Here is a 17,803-nt window from a genome sequence, read left to right as displayed (position 1 = left end):
AATGGAAGGTCCAGGTGACAAGAGCACAGTAGAATGAATAATACTGGGAGTAGAAGAGGGTTTTCAGGGAAAGCCTCACTGAGTAGAGACATTTAAGCTGGGCTCTGAAGGACTGTGTAGGAGCTCCCCAAATTGCACAGAACAGCACACGTGTATGCACACACACACAAACACTGAGTAGTTAGGAAACTGCAGGCTCATTCTAGCTGAAACAAAATGAGTATAGTAGCAGATGAGGCTGGAAATCTAAACTGAGGACAGGCTTTAAGAGACACTGCATAAAATCCTAAGGAATTTGGGCATACAGCTAATGAGCCATCAAAAGCTTTTAAGCAGAAAAATGAGAAAATATGATTGATAGATGAGTAGAAAATCACTCTGACAGCTCTCAGGAGACTACTGCAATAATGTTAAGGTATACATTCAAACACATTTATACCTTTGCTATTGCAATGGCAAGGAGATGTTTTGGCAAAAGAAAGAAGACAGTGACTGGTGGTGTGGGATGAGGAGGAAGGAGAAGAAGTTAATCAGCAATCAGATGGATGATCTAGCTATCAACCCAGAGGATACAGGCAGAGGAACAGGTTGGGGAATTGTTAAATTCAAGGTACAGTGGGGGGCATCCAGGTGATGGCCAGCACAGTGTTAGATTTAGGGGTCTGGAGCTCAGGAAAGGGACCTGGGCTGGAGGATTTCAACTCTGAAGTCATTAGTGTAAAGATGAAGTTGAAGCTAGGGTAGTGGAAGTGATAAGAATGAGGACAGAATTCAGGAACACCACCACTTTAGGACTATATAGAAGAGAAGCTTATGAAGGAGCCTAAGAAAGGAGGCCGACAGGTAGGTGGAATGCCAGCAAAGAGTGGTGTCATTGAAGCCAAGGTAAGAGAAAAAATTCAGTTTAGGCTCTTAGCCTAAACAAATTTGAAACATCAATAATCCTGATGTCTGGCTCTGAAAGACAGAACAATTTGATGGGACATAAAAATGAGAGTTGTACTAAAATTTGAATTTACTATAGAATAAATTACTGTGTGCACAGGACTCCTCTTTTACAACCCTGCAATTCTCTTGGCCTCTCCTCTTGATTTTGTTGTAGTTATAAATTCTAAGACTTTGACACACACACACACACACACACATGCAACTTGGAAGTATGGAGGACTTAACACCCTGGGGCCAAACACATATAGGTGGTGAGGTAGCTGATCGATAAATTCTGCAGTCTTTTTAGTCCTCAGATGCTAGCTGTCAGTCATATTTCATAAAGCTCTTCAGAGGTTCCAGCAGGATTAAACTAGTTGCCTAAGCATGGGCCAACTTGACAATATGTCCAAAAACTGGCTTTTTCTCTTTCCCATTTCACTCCTTTGTCCTTCACGCCTGCTCTCACATAAACTATTATACCTGCTCACAAGCCTCTGTGCCAAGCTCTCCTGCTTTTAGGGGGGAACCCAGGCTAAGATGATAAGCTCCTCATTGCTGCAGCTGACTACTTGGAAATGTTAGAAAAAAAATTCAGGCATTCAGTTATTAGAAACTTTATCAGGCCTGGACAACATAGTGAGACCCCATCTCTACAAAAAATTTAAAAATTAGCCAAGTGTGGTGGCACCTGCCTGTAGTCCCCGCTACTCCTTGGAGGCTGAGGCAGGAGGATTGCCTGAGCCCAGGAGTTCAATGCTGCAGTGACCTATGATCACACCACTATACTCCAGCCTAGGCAACAAAGCAAGATCCTGTTAATAAAAAAGAAAAAAAAAAAAAGGAAGAAAGAAAAGGAAAGAAAGAAAGGTTATCAAAAAATTTGGCAGGAGCCAGTAACTATTAATAACTGGAAAGAGAAGTGGGGAGATACAAAGAAGGGAGCAAGAATGTGGGAGGAGTAAAAGATATGAGCTGTTTCAGACCAAAAAGAATCTTTTCTTAGCCATAATCTCAAAGCCTAATATAATGTTTGGTATAAAGCAGGCCCTCAAATATATGTTAGTTGAATGAATGCATGACTTTCAAACACTAAATGTACTTCTTAATTTCTAAATTTCTCATTTATTTAATAGATTCGAGCTATCGCAAAAAGTAAATCTACTTTTCCCCTAAGTCTACTTTAAAATATAAGCAATTTACTGCCATTTCAGTGGTTTCAATAATATCAAATATCTCAAAAATTCAGTAAAGCTTAAAGTTTCGGTGCTACAGCAGCATTAGGGATTTATAGAGAGTAGATATAGGAAACTCCATGTGAATTCTGCCAGGAATCCATTTTGCCCTAAAAGCTGCATAAGGAAAACCTACAGAAATTTTTCTGAGATAATAGTGGCAAAAGCACAGATAAACCTAGCAGTGGAAGAAGGATGTGTCAAGAAAAAGAAATAATGAACCCAAGTCCTAATTAGTTTCCAATTACAGAAGTAACTTTCTCTTATCTACAAGTATGGGTATATATATTTACCTGAATTGTGTATGGTAACTCCATTTGCATGCAGTTTTTAATTGGGATGAAACTCAAATAGTCAAGTTTCAATATGACTCACAACTTAATGGATGCAACTTTACTTCTAAAGTAGATTACACAATGGAAATGCCCAAGGGATTGCTGGGCTTGGTGGTTTTGGCTGCTTTCAGTTTAAAAAGAAATAAAAATGTTCTCTTAACACATGCATCCTTTTCTACTTAAGAATTTATTAGTTTAAATGAATCATCATATTACCACCTGGTAAGGTTGTATGCTTTTCCAAAGCAGAATGAGGTAGTGGAAATATCACTATGACTGGAGTTCTAGTCTTGACTCTGGAACAAATCAGTGTTGTGGGTTTGGGAAAGCTACTTTGGCTCTCTGAGCCTCAACGAATAAAACAAAAACAAAAAATCCTACTACTTAGCAGCTTTTGTGATTTTCCTTCAGTTCCTGCAATTGTAAAACGAGGATATCATCTACCTCAGAGGGTTGTGAAGAGATTAAAATAAGATGACATGGTAAATTTCTTTAAAAAACTAGAAATCATTTCATAAATGTGATTATTTTTATTTTAAAATCGAGCTAATGTTACTATTAACTGGACTGATATAAACTAATGAGAACATATGCAATTGTCCTGTCAAATTAAAATACAAGTAGACTAGAACAGTGCTTCTTACATTTTTAAAGAAGCATAGACCCCTTGAGAATATGATAAAAGATATGAACTTTCTTCCCAGAAAAATGTACATATACTAACTTCTGTACAATCTCAAGAGATCCCAGATGCCCTGAAGCACAAGTTAAGGACCCATCAAGATAATCTTTAAGATCTCTTCTAGCTTTAACAGTCCTGAGTATATGTTTTACTTCTTTATAAGTAAATAACATACCCACATAATAAGTCAGATTGATTTTAACCAAAATATTCTGCTCCTAATCCAAATACACAGAAATACTGGGTAAAGTGTAACAAATGTGGGTGTGAGTCTTTTAAAACTACATAGCAGACCTAGAACGCAAAAAAAAGAAGCTCCCAAGTACTAGAAATGAAAGAGAAATTCAAAGCCAGAGCAGAGAGCAGTGGCTAAAGCCAAATAGCCAGTAGAGAGGTTTCAGAACTAGATACATTCAATCCTCATTATTTGCAGATTCTGTATTCTTTATTTGTCTAATCAATAAATTGATTTATAACCCAAAGATCAATACTTATGACACCTCCCTGTTCATTCATGGCTATTTAAAGAGCTGTCAAAAATCTGAGTCACCAGAGGTCGAAAAGGGGACATTGCTTTCCTGTTTGAGCTCTCATACTATAAACAAATGTCCTTTTCCTGATCTATTTGGTACCGTGCTTTTCACAGTTTTCTACTTTTTGTTGGTGATTTAGCTGTTTAATATGGCCCCTAAGCATAGTACTCAAGTCATGTCTAGTGGCCCTAAGGGCAAGAAGGCTGGGATGTCCTTATAGAGAAATACGTGTTAGATAACCTTCATTCAGGCACCAGTTATACAGTGCTGTTAGTCGTGACTTCAATGGTAATGAATCAACAACATATGTAAGGTAAGGTATCTTTGAATAGAAACATACAAGGTTATGTATTGACTGGTTGATAAAAATGTTATGAAGAGAGGCTCACAAGAACCTAACCCTGTATCTCCTCTAGAAGCAATAGTTCAGTATTCATTAATTCAATGTTTACACTGACTTTATAGAACATAACTACAATGAATAGCAAGGACTGACTGTAGGTGGGAATTAGAATTTCATCCCGTAGGCAGAAGGACATTCTTCAGGAACTGGGAGTTTGAAATAAGGTTACGGCATGAAGCCCACTGGCCCAGGACACCGCAGGGAATATGGCAGGTAGCCTTACACTGTGGTACAACAGTTACCCAGAAGCTTTATCATTTAAATTTATACTGCCCACTTAGGTTTTAAAAAATTAAAACAAATTCTGAACCAGCAGCAGCAAGCTCCAAGAAGAGGTAAAAAGAAAAACTGCCCCAAAAAACATCTCTAGAACCCAGGTCAAAGAAGAAAATCCCAAAGAAACAACTGCCATCCAAGAGAACTTCAGAGTCAAAAATTACAAACCACACTAGTAAACCAACATGACAGACAGACAGCAGTCAAAGCAACCAAGTGGATTCTCTTCTGTAAGAACTAGGATTGTACTATTACAATCCAAAAAATATTTTTAAAATAAGTACATTTAAAATATTCAAAGACAGAAAAAATTAAAATCCAGATTCTTTTATTTTAGCTCTAGTAATGGTATTTATTTTTTTTTATTTCAGCATATTACGGGGGTACAAATGTTTAGGTTACATATATTGCCCTTGTCCCACCCAAGTCAGAGCTTCAAGCGTGTCCATCCCCCAGACAGTGTGTACCACACCCATTAGGTGTGTATATTATATACCCATCCCCTCTTCCCTCCTCCCATCTGCCAAACACCCAATGAATATCATTACTATCTATATATGCACTTAAGTGTTCATCAGTTAATACCAATTTGATGGTGAAGAATCCATATTCTAATGACAAATCATCTCAAAAGAAACAATAATCAAAATGACAACCATTTTCTCATCCACTACAATAACTAATGCTACCAAAAACTGGAGTATTAATTTGAACATGCTAGGAGAAAATAACAATCAACTTACTAGTAGCAAACTGGAAATCAGATCTGAGGAAATCACACAGCACAGAGAGAAAAAGAAAGCTGGAAAATATAAAAGAAATAAAGAGATAAGGATAGGACAAGAGGCCCTATCAAGGAATACCCAGCCTTTCAGCCAGAGCCACCATCTTCCAGTAATTCGCCAAAATGATGAACACAAAGGGAAAGAGGAGAGGTACCCGATACATGTTCTCTAGGCCTTTTAGAAAACATGGAGTTGTTCCTTTGGCCACATACATGCGAATCTACAACAAAGGTGATATTGTAGACATCAAGGGAATGGGTACTGTTCAAAAAGGCATGCCCCACAAATGTTACCACGGTAAAACTGGAAGAGTCTACAATGTTACCCAGCATGCTGTTGGAATTGTTGTAAACAAACCAGTTAAGGGCAAGATTCTTGCCAAGAGGATTAATGTGCATACTGAGCACATTAAGCACTCTAAGAGCCCAGATAGCTTCCTGAAACGTGTGAAGGAAAATGATCAGAAAAAGAAGGAAGCCAAAGAGAAAGGAACCTGGGTTCAATTGAAGCGCCAGCCTGTTCCACCCAGAGAAGCACACTTTGTGAGAACCAATGGAAAGGAGCTCGAGCTGCTGGAACCTATTCCCTATGAATTCATGGCATAATAGGTGTCTCACACTTTGTGAGAAGCAGTGGAGAGGAGCCCGAGGTGCTGGGACCCAATCCCTGTGAATTCATGGTGTAATAGGCATACCACACTTTGCAAGAAGCATAAGAAAAGGACCTTGAGCCTTGCTGGAACCTATTCCCTGTGAGTTCATGGCATAGGAGAGAAAACTAATAAAAGCCGCTAGACTCTAAAAAAAAAAAAAAAAAAAAAAAAAAGGAATACCCAAAGAAGGGAATAAAAGGCATGGGGGAACATTCTCCACAGAAACATCAAAAAAACCAGAAGCTGTCTGAACCAACTTTGTAGGACTTATACAAAATAGTCAAATCTTTACTACAATCCAGCAAAGGTCCCAAATCAAGTAAAATCCATCTTCAAATTGGCAAGAAAGTTTCAAGGTATTTTTACTAGCCCTTGCCTCCCCAGTGGAAGGCATTTGACAAAATTCAACACAAAAACATCTGACAAAATTCAACACTGTTATCATAAAAACAAACACTAAATAAACTATGAACACAACATGATTTCCTCATGTTTCCTCAACATGATAAAGGTCATAAATGAAAAACCCACAGCTAACATCATGCTCAATGATGAAAGTCTGAAAGCTTTTCCTCTAAGATCAAGAAAAAGAAGGATGCTGCTTTCACCATTTCTATTCAACACAGTATTGAAAGTTCTGGTCAGAAAACAATTAAGAAATAAAAGATATTCGAATTGGAAAGGAAAAAGTAAAATTATGTCTGCTTGCCAATGACATAAATTTATATGCAGAAAATCCTAAAATTCACAAAAAATACTATTCACAAAAAATACTATCAGATTCACAAAAAATACTATCAGAGCTAATAAACGAACTTAGAAAAGCTACAGGATACAAAATCTACACACAAAAAACTGCATTTCTATACCCTAAAAATGAATAATTTAAAACAAAATTGAGAAACGAATTCCATTTACAGTAGTGTCAAAAAGAATAAAATACTTAGGAATAAATTTAACCAAGGAGGCAAAAGACTTGTATACTAAAAACTACAAAGTATTAATGACAAAAAATTTAAAAGATACAAATACATGCAAAGCAAGGCATTTATGTTCATGGATTAGAACAGTGGTCCCCAATCTTTTTGGCACCAGGGACTGGTTTCATGGAAGACAGTTTTTTCACTGACGGGGGCAGGGAGGGGAGGTGGAGCTCAGGCAGTGATATAAGCAATGGGGAGCTGCTGTAAATACAGATGAAACTTTACTCCCTTGCCCCACTCACCTCCTTCTGTGCTGCATACGCCCCCCCCCACACCCACCCAACTGCTCACCTCCTACTATATGGCCTGGTTCCTAATAGGCCACAGCACGCTGGGTTGGGGACCACAGGACTTAATGTTGTTAAGCTGATAATACTAAGCAAAGCAATCTATAGATTCAATGTAAACCCTGTGAATAACCCAATGGCATTTTTTGCAGAAACAGAAAGATCCATCCTAAAATTCATATGGAATCTTAAGAGACACCGAATAGACAAAACAATCTTGAAAAAGAACAGAGTTGGAGGTCTCACATTTGCAGATTTAAAAACTTAACAATAAAGGTATTATAGTCAAAGCAGTGTGGTACTGGCATAAAGACAGACATTTTGAAAAATGGAATGGAACAGAATAATGTAAAATAGAATGCCCACAAATAAACCTTAGCATATATGGTCAATTGATTTTCAACAAGGGTGCCAAGACTATTCAATATACAAAGGTTTTTTCAACATATGGTGCTGGGTAAACTGGATATTCACACGCAGAAAAAATGAAGTTAGACTCTTGCCCGATACCATACAGAAAAATTAACTCACAAGAGATCAAAGCTCTAAACATAAGAGATAAAACTATGATAGTCTTAGAAGAAAACATAGTGGAAAATCTTCATGACAATGGAGTTGACAGTAAGTTCTTGAATATAATACCAAAAGCACCAGCAACAAAAGAAAAAAATAGGTAAACTAGACTTCATCAAAATTAAAAACTTTTGTGCATCAAAGGGGACTACCAAGACAGTGAAAAGGTACCCATACAATAGAAGAAAATACATCCCAATCACATATCTGACAAGGGAGTAACATCCAGAAAGAATATATAGGGAACCCGTAAAACTCAACAAGAAAATACAAATAACCCAAGTCAAAAATGGGCAAAGGATTTGAATAGCCATTTCTCTAAAGATAAGTTGCTCAACATCACTAGCCAAAATCAAAACCACAATGAGGATGCTACTTCACACACATTAGAATGACTATAGCAAAAAAAAAAAAAAAAAAAAAAGGAAAATAACAAGTGTTGCCAAGGATTTGAGAAATTGGAACCCTCATGTATTACTGGTGAGAATGTAAATGGTACAGTCACTGTAGAACACAGTTTGGGTAGTTCCTCAAAAAATCAAATATGTAGGCTGGGCACGGTGGCTCACACCTGTAATCCCAGCACTCTGGGAGGCCGAGGCAGGCGGATCTCTCGAGGTCAGGAGTTCGAGACCAGCCTGAGCAAGAGCGAGACCCCGTCTCTACTAAAAATAAAAAAAATTATCTGGCCAACTAAAAATATATATGGAAAAAATTAGCCGGGCATGGTGGCGCATGCCTGTAGTCCCAGCTACTCAGGAGGCTGAGGCAGGAGGATTGCTTGAGCCCAGGAGTTTGAGGTTGCTGTGAGCTAGGCTGATGCCATGGCACTCTCTCTAGCCTGGGCAACAAAGCAAGACTCTGTCTCAAAAAAAAAAAAAAAAAATTCTGGAAATAGTGGTGATGACTGCACAGCATTATGAATGTATTTAATGCCACTGAATTGTACATTTCATAATGGTTAATATAGCAAATATTGTTGTGCATATTTTACAAGTAAAAAAGGTACTGGGGTAAGAAAATATTCAAAGAGGTATTATTGCTATGTATAAATAAATTTCACTGTGATAATTATTAATAGTATCTAATAGGGAGTAAATAATGAAGTGAAACTAAAACATTAGTCAACGATTAAATAGAAGATGGGAGAGGGTAGCTCAGTTTAAGGTGTTTATATTGCCAACTTATAAAATGTCTAAGTATATCCAACGTAAGGAGACATGGAATTGGTAAATTCTAAAATTGAAAAAAAATGAATAAAACGACACCCAATACAACAGAAGGTGGGAAATTAAAAAAAACAGCGAAGAAGAGCACGGTCAATGGAAAAATAGGATAGTAAAACTAAGTCTAAATAATAAGTGCAATAAATGTAAACACAATGAAAGAGAGATAAACACATTTTTTTTTTTTTAAGTCTGGCTATGTCCTGTTTACAGGTAGCACAACTAAAACACTCAAATTAGTTGAAAATAATATAATGGAAAATAAAAATACTGAGAAAATACTAACCAGAGGAAAGCTGGAACAGCAATATAAATATCAAACAAAGTAAAGCAAATAAAAACATTACAAAGGTTAGAAAGAGGTTTTACTCAGTAAATCTGAGTAATGCAGATTTCAGTAAATCTAAAAAATGCAGCAAAAATATATAACTCTTAAATCTGTATGTACCTAATAAAAATGTCAAATATATACACAAACACATATATAAAATTGACAGAATTAAAATAAAATGACAAATTCACAATCATAAGAATTTAACTGTACTGATAGATCAAGAAAATTATGAGCATAAAATATTTGACCAACACAAATAACAAGCATAATCTAAATATGCATATGTATATTATTTTCATTTATATATTATGTATATACATATACATATAAATATACATATATAAAACATTTATACATATATATTAAAAAACCCTGTGCCCAACATTTTTTAGTACATTTATAACATTAATGAAAACTGACCATAATAGAACACAGAAAAGTCTCACCAGCATCTCAAAATTACCATACAAACTGTCTTATGGGATCACAAAACAACAAATTCATAAAGCAATAACAAAGATATCCAAAAATATATATATATTTAGACTAAGATATACTTCTAAATAATTATGGATTAAAGAAAAAAATCTTTTTAAAAATTGCAAAATATCATGCAATAAAAATGGCAAAAGTACTACATATCAAAAGTTGCAGTATGCAGCTAAAGTAGTTCTTAGAGGAGATTTATAGCTTAAATGGATATTTTACATAACAAGGATGAATGAAAAGTGAGGAGTTTAACATCCTTTTTTTTTTTTTTTTTTTTTTTTTTTTTGAGACAGAGTCTCACTTTGTCGCCCAGGCTAGAGTGCCGTGGCATCAGCCTAGCTCACAGCAACCTCAAACTCCTGGGCTCAAGCAATCCTCCTGGGACTACAGGCATGCACCATCATGCCTGGCTCATTTTTTCTATATACTTTTAGTTGTCCAGATCATTTCTTTCTATTTTTAGTAGGGACGGGGTCTCACTCTTGCTCAGGCTGGTCTCGAACTCCTGACCTCGAGCGATCCTCCCACCTCGGCCTCCCAGAGTGCTAGGATTACAGGAGTGAGCCACCATGCACAGCCAACATCCAATTTTAAAAGCTAAGAAAAAAAAGTCTCCAAAAAAACTGTAGAGGAGGAAGAGAAATAAGGATAAAAGCATAAGTTAAATAAGTTAATGAAAAAGAAAAGGGATATGAAGGACCAAATAAAACCAAAAATTGGTTCTTTGAAAACACTAAAAGTACAGATTAACATCTAGCAAGATTGACCAAAACAAATGGGACAAGTAAACAAGATTAGGAATGAAAAGTCTCATGACTGCAGATACAGTAGAGATTTTTAAGATCATAAGAGAATTATATAAAAATTATGCAAATAATTTTAAAAAATTAGTAAAGTGGGCAATCACTTAGAACTTGTGTAGACCACTATATATACACCAGGATAAATAATAATAAAAATATAAAGTAACTACGAATGAAAAATTCTAAAACAATTTTGAAAGAAAAAAAAACCTAATAAATGTTGAAGTAAATCACTTTCATGAATGGTAAAATTCAAAATCATAATTACCTAAACTAACCAGAAAAGAAACATGAAACCTCAAAAGACAACCACTAAAATGATAAATTTGCAATATAAACTATACACTACTCCCCCACCTATCCTTCCTTCCTCCCCAGGCACCTAAACCATCTTCCCTGTAAACAAATACAAAAAGTTCAGGCAGTTTTACAGTGAATGTTAATAAAACTTCAAATGTTTTACAGCTGTTTCAGAGAATAAAAAAGAAAGAAGAACTTTTTACTTCCCAGGAGATTAAAGTAGGCATTCTTTTCCCTATTCCTACCTATAACTCTTGCTAAGTATTAAATACAGTTAAACACCATGGACATTGCATATGAAATAAACACAAGACTCTGAATGAAAAGTCAAAAGAAAAGGTAGTAGTGTTACATTTAAAGTGCTCAGAGAAGAAAGTATCAACTTACTACAGGTTGAACAACTCTTAATTTGAAAATCTGAAATCTGAAATCCTCCAAAATCCAAAACTTTCTGAGCGCCAACATGGCTAAGTACTTAACACAAACATTGTTTCATGCACAAAATTATTTAAAATATTGTATAAAATTACCTTCAGGTTGTGTGTCATAAGGTGTACATGAAAACATAAATGAATTTCATGTTTAGACTTGGGTCCTATCCTCAAGATATCTCATTATGTATTATGTATAAGCAAACATACTAAAATCAAAGAAAAAATCTAAATAAAATACTTCTGTTACCAAACATTTTGGACAAGGGATACTCGACCTATATTACTACACTGAAAAACCGACCTGAGGAAATTATCCAAAGCAAAACAGTTTTAAAAGAGCTGGGAAATACAAACAGTCATGCATCCCTCAATGATGGAGATACTTTCTGAGAAATCCACCTGTGAAAGGCATCATTAGGCAATTTTGTCATTGTGCAAACATTGGAGTGTACTTAACACAAACCTAAATGGTATGCCCTACTACACACCTAGATAAAATGGTATAGCCTATTGCTCCTGGGTTACAGACCCCCTACAGCATTTTACTGTACTGAACAGTGTAGACAATTGTAACACAATGGTAAGTATTTGTGTATTTAAACGTATCTAAACATAGAAAAGGCATCATGAAAATGCAATATAAAAGATAAATGGCACACCGGTCCAAGGCAGCTCCATTATAATCTTATGGAACCACCATCATGTATGTGTCATTGACAGAAAGGTCAGTATGCAGTACATGACTGCATTAAAAAAAAACAAAAAGAGACAAGTATTGAAAAAGAGGCCCTGATAGAAACTATTAGGGAACTCTATCAGCTAGAGAACACAGGAACCCAGGGACCAACACTGAGCTCATTTTTCTGGGTTATGTTTTTGGCCTCATCTATCCCAGTCTAGGTGCTAGAGAAGCTAGCAATCTGAAACCACCAAAGGAAACCAAAAAAGGACCAAGAAAAGCCTAATCCCTCAAACCCAAGGACCAAAAAAAACATAGCCTAGCAAAACAGAAAACCTTTATACAATAGAAAAAACTCATATCCACTTCTGTCAGCAAAGACCAAATGGGGCACCTTGAATATGAAGCCACAACCCTCATCACATCACTATGGTGGTATCAGAAGACCAAGTGGCACTTTCATACCCACCCAGCAATAACAAGCTGGCAACTCCCCCCACCCCACCACCACCAGTGGAGATCACAGAGGGAGCCTGGACTTCCACACTCACCCAGCAGTAATGAGGTGCCCGACTTTCTCCCAGCTAAAGTGGTGCCAGAAGGCCAGAGGAGGCCTAATGGAGAGCCAAGATTTCCACATGATTGCTAAGCCCATCAACTCAACACAGTGTAAATGGAGCCACATGAGTATGAGGTACTCCTGCTCCCCCCCACACACAGAAAAGATGCTACTAGTAGAGGCCTAGTGGGGGGCTGCATACCCACCTCCACTCAGCAGAAAGGAAAGTACTCCTGGACGACAAAAGAGTGGGAAACTTGAACTTCCACCCCCAATATGGTGGTGCACATTCACCCAGAAGTGATATCAGAGACAGCTTGCTAAAACCCAAGATTTAAATAAGATCCAAATTCTCTTAACATAATACTCAAAATGTCCAGACTTGAATTAAAAGTCACTTATGAGGCCAGGTGTGGTGGCTCATGCCTGTAATCCTAGCACTCTGGGAGGCCGAGGTGGGCGGATCGTTTGAGCTCAGGAGTTCGAGACCAGCCTGAGCAAGAGCGAGACCCCGTCTCTACTGAAAAAATAGAAAGAAATTAGCTGGACAACTAAAAATATATAGAAAAAATTAGCTGGGCATGGTGGCGCATGCCTGTAGTCCCAGCTACTTGGGAGGCTGAGGCAGAAGGATCGCTTGAGCCCAGGAGTTTGAGGTTGCTGTGAGCTAGACTGACGCCATGGCACTCTAGCCAGGGCAAAAGAGCAAGACTGTCTCAAAAAAAAAAAAAAAAAAAAAAAGTCACTTATGATACCAAAAACCAAGACGACCTCAAGATGTATGAGAAAAAACAATCAAAAGATACACAGAGATGATAAAGACACTAGAATTATCTTACAATGACTGTAAATTGGCAATCAAAAAATAAACAAATACGGCCAGGTGCAGTGGCTCATGCCTGTAATCCCAGCACTTTGGGATGCCAACGCAGGAAGATCACTTGAGGCCTGGAGTTTGAAACCAGAATGGGCAACACAGCAAGACCCCATGTCTACAAATTCTTAAAAATTGAAAACAAATGCAAACACAATAAAAACAAATAAAAAAATAGAAAGTCTCAGAAAAGAAAGTCATAACATCTATTAATATCTAAACCTCAACCTAAACATACCTTATACAAAAATTAACTCAAAACGGATCAGACTTAAATCTAAAACACTAAAATTGTTAGGAGAAAATCTTTGGATCGTAAGCCTTGCTTGTAGTGTTCTTAAGACATAATAACCAAAACCATGACCTATAAAAACCTATAAACTGAACACCATCAAAATTTTAAAATTTTGCTCTGCAAAAGACCCTGTTAAGATGAAAAGACAAGCTACAGACTGGGAGAAAATATTTGCAAACTACCTATTTCACAAAGGACTTCATATGTATCTAAAGAGTTATATAAATGTGTGTGTGTGTATATATATATATATGACTATACATACACAGAATAGTCAAAACTGAAAATTAAAAACAATCCAATCAGAAAATGGGGAACAGACATGAAGAGGGATTTCACTGAAGAGGATATATGGATGGGAAATAAGCACAAGAAAAGACACTCAACATCATTAGCAATTTGGAAAATGTAAATTAAGAATACAAAGATATTGCTACATACCTACCAGAAAGACTAAAATAAAAAATAGTTGGCCGGGCGCAGTGGCTCATGCCTGTAATCCTAGCACTCTGGGAGGCCGAGGCGGGTGGATCGCTTGAGGTCAGGAGTTTGTTTGAGACCAGCCTGAGCAAGAGTGAGACCCCTTCTCTACTAAAAAATAGAAAGAAATGATCTGGACAACTAAAAATACATATATAGAAAAAATTACCCAGGCATGGTGGTGCATGCCTGTAGTCCCAGCTACTCAGGAGGCTGAGGCAGGAGGATCACTTGAGCGCAGGAGTTTGAGGTTGCTGTGAGCTAGGCTGATGCCACGGCACTCGAGCATGGGCAACAGAGCCAGACTCTGGTCTCGAAAAAAAAAGAAAAAATAGTGACAATAACAAATGCTGTTGAGGATGTACAAAAATCTAATTTATCATAAACTGTTGAAAATGTAAAACTGGAAAACCACTCTAGAAAATAGTTGGACAGTTTTGGTGAGAGGCAAAAAGCAGAAACTGTTTTTCCTCTACTCTCACACCACAAAAATCAACACTGAAGACAGCTATGACCAAATGTGTGTGAGTTTTTCCCTACACACCAAACAAGCAGACAACAGCTGAGTATTCTCCAATTCGATTTTGATACTATCTACCTGGAGATAGCCTCAGATCCCACAGGTTGAGGGCTCAGTCCCCAAGACTGCCACCACTTTGGACACCAGTTGCAAGTCAGGGCCTCCAGAACTTCTGACCAACCAGCTTCAAGCTGGGGATTCCATGACCTCCTTTTTGGGGGGGGTCAACTAATTTGCTAGAGCAACCCACAAAACTTACAGAAACACATTAACCAGCTTATTATAAAGGATATTACAAAGGAAACAGATGAAGAGGTGCATACAGAAAGGGGATCAGAGTTTCCATGCTCTCCCTGCATACGCCAATCTCCAGGAATCTCCATGTGTTCAACTCTCAGAACTGAGAACTTTTGGGTTTTTATGAAGGCTTAATTACATAGGCACGATTGACTAAACCATTGGCCATTGGTGATCAACTTCACCTTGGGGGGGGGCCTCTCCCCTCCCCAGAGGTGGGGAAGGGGTGGGGCTGAAAGTCCCAACCATCTAATCTGGCCAGTTTCTGGTGACTAGCCCCCATCCTGAAGCTACCTAAGGTGTTGCCAGCCATCAGTCTGCTCATTAGCATACAAAAAGACACCACTTGGAAGAGATTCCAAGGATTTTAGGTGTCTGCCAGGACATACATACAATATTAGTTCCTCCCAGCCCCTCTTTGAACCAGATCCCTATATCAAAAGATACTGGCACATTACTAGAATCTCATTCAATCATTAATAACTAGTACAGTCCATCATATTGTATGAATGCCTCCCAACGTGAGGCCACTCAGGTTTGCAAGGTTTCCATTCTACCTACAAGGGAAGTGGTCTCAACAAACACAGCTTCACCCTTTCAGGCAACTGGTATAATTGAGCTAAGAAACAATGTCATCTCTTGCCCTGCGCCTCTTTCAAGGTGGTAATATAACACTGGATTTCCCTTAATTCATAACCCATTTATTTATTCCTTTACCCTCAGCTACTATGCTTCTTTTCCTTTATTAATAACCTTTAGAAGGGACATTAGAATTTGCCACTGTGCTGGTCTAGATTGCAGGCAGCAATACTCCCCCTCAGTCCACTCCCATTCAGATAAGGTAAGGTTAGTTACATGGGTGCCCAACTAGGGGGCCCTTATTATCACCTGGCAATATAGCTGCATTCACTGATAACTACAGTTTTGCACAAACCACCTCCATCAGGCCATTAGGAATTCTGGCATAAGGCTAAAAAACATAGTTACAGCTTCTTGTTTAGGAATCATCGCTGCTTCCAGCACTTGTAGTTGAAGCCCTGGTCCTAAGACAACTACAGGTAGGAGGAAAGAAAAAAAAAAAAAAAGTTAAGACGATGTGGGGAAGAAACAAAGAAAAAAGAAAATATAATCATTATACCAGCATACTCCTCCCTTGGTAAGAATTGCAGTCATATCAGCATGCATCCCTACCCCTTCTTCCCCAGATCAACCAGAAAAATGGAGAGAATCTAGTGGGGACATTCCTTTCTCCACTTACGTTGAATATGAACACACAATCATGAAGGCATGAAAGCCAGCCCTTCATGCTTTTATCTCTCCCTTTGCTTCACAATCAATGTTCTAACTGCCAGTTCCATCTCTCTATCAAACTACTACTCTAAAGAGGATATTTCTCTGCTCACTGCTGGATGTTAGAGGCTATACGGTATGTTCTTTGGTCTGAAGAAATGATGGTAAGCTTTGCAAATCTGTGCACTATCTTCTATTCTAGCTTTTTTATGGAACTATGAGCATTTGCATCTTCTAAGGGTAAACAAAAGCCCAGACCAGAATCCTGTCTATTCCTGTCAAAAACCATTTGTAGTCCCCCAGGGCTACCAGCACCAGTCTCACCAGCTATGTTCAGGGCCTTCCCACCAGGGAATATGCCTTATAGCCATAGGCAGTCTCTGTCTCCCTTGCTGACAAACCCAACAATTCTGAGGGTGCAAGAGGAACATGTATAAATTCAGCCCATCTCTGTACTGCTGCAGTACCCCCATATCCACCCATTTCGTGGACCCAGGTGGCTACATTAAGGGAGCACACAGAAATACCTGCTTGTCAATTCCAAAACTGGAAGAGGGCTCTTCTGATGGGCATTCACATGTCCTACCTTAACGTACCCTTCAAATCTCCACAGGACCATGCCCCAAATGAGCATCCCTTTATAAGGCCAGGTTTTTATTGCCCTTCTGGTCTGACCATGTGGCCACTGCCCATGAGTCCGTAAGACCCAAACACAGGGGCTTTTACCACTGTTCAATTCTTCCATCACTCCTAGGAAAAAAGCATGCAATTTAGCCTACCAAACTGATTTGTTTTTACCTTCTTTGATCAGAGTGGCATCCTTCCAAATAGGATATTGTTTATTTACCTTGCAACTGCCATCCACAAACCAAGCAGCTCTTCACACAATTCCAGAGTAAGCCCTAGGAAAAAGGAGGCTCCCTGCTTGTGAGTGTCTCCTCCTTGCATTCCCCAAGTACCATGATACTGTATAAACCATTTCCATTTTATTATGGGACTCTTCTGAGCAGTGCTATTGCCATTAGTGTTTCCCTGACATCACTGCAGACAGCACGGGTATTTCAGGTGTCAAGATCAGCAGTTAATGCCCCTCAAGTGGAAATTTGCTAGTCCAAACTCCCAGTAGTTGTTGCTGGGAGGCACTCACAGGCTTTTGCCTTAAGCCCCAGTAAATGCTCCACAGAGGGCTAGCTAATGGAGAATTTGCCCCTACCAGCAAGCCAGCTTCTATTCTACCCTGTGTGGGTTCAGGCAATCTCTCTAGTTCCCATTGAACATACTGCTTGGAGGGCAGATTTACCTGCCTTCCGTTTTAAAGTACTAGGTAGGGGAATATCCCCCCAGTCATACACAGTATCTATTCCCATGAAACATTTAGGTAAAAAAGACACAACTACCTTACATAAAAGCCTGTTTAAACATTCCAACTTTCATAATCCTATCGACCCTTACATTTTCATGTTCTAGGGTTCTCTCCACACCAGATAATTTTACCCTCTCTTGTGCAAAGGGCTTTGGGTCTCCTGGCCCTTCAGTCAATCTTCATCTTGAT

The 17,803-nt window shown here is 38.2% G+C and overlaps 2 protein-coding genes across 3 annotated transcripts in view; one reads left to right on the top strand and one right to left on the bottom strand.

Annotated features, from left to right (window-relative positions):
• The window catches only part of OPHN1 (oligophrenin 1), a 315,778-nt gene that overhangs the window by 210,626 nt on the left and 87,349 nt on the right, over positions 1 to 17,803 (bottom strand). The window lies entirely within an intron of this gene.
• On the top strand, positions 5,265 to 5,828 carry LOC123628886 (60S ribosomal protein L21-like). Its single transcript, XM_045538907.1, has one exon. The coding sequence runs from the start codon at positions 5,299 to 5,301 to the stop codon at positions 5,779 to 5,781; it is 483 nt and encodes a 160-aa protein (XP_045394863.1). The 5' UTR covers positions 5,265 to 5,298; the 3' UTR covers positions 5,782 to 5,828.

This window comes from Lemur catta, chromosome X (assembly GCF_020740605.2).
Source record: "Lemur catta isolate mLemCat1 chromosome X, mLemCat1.pri, whole genome shotgun sequence".
In the NCBI taxonomy this organism is placed as follows: Eukaryota; Metazoa; Chordata; class Mammalia; order Primates; family Lemuridae; genus Lemur; species Lemur catta.
The sequence above is the reverse complement of the archived record's forward strand: the minus strand, read 5'-3'. Positions and strand labels throughout refer to the sequence as shown.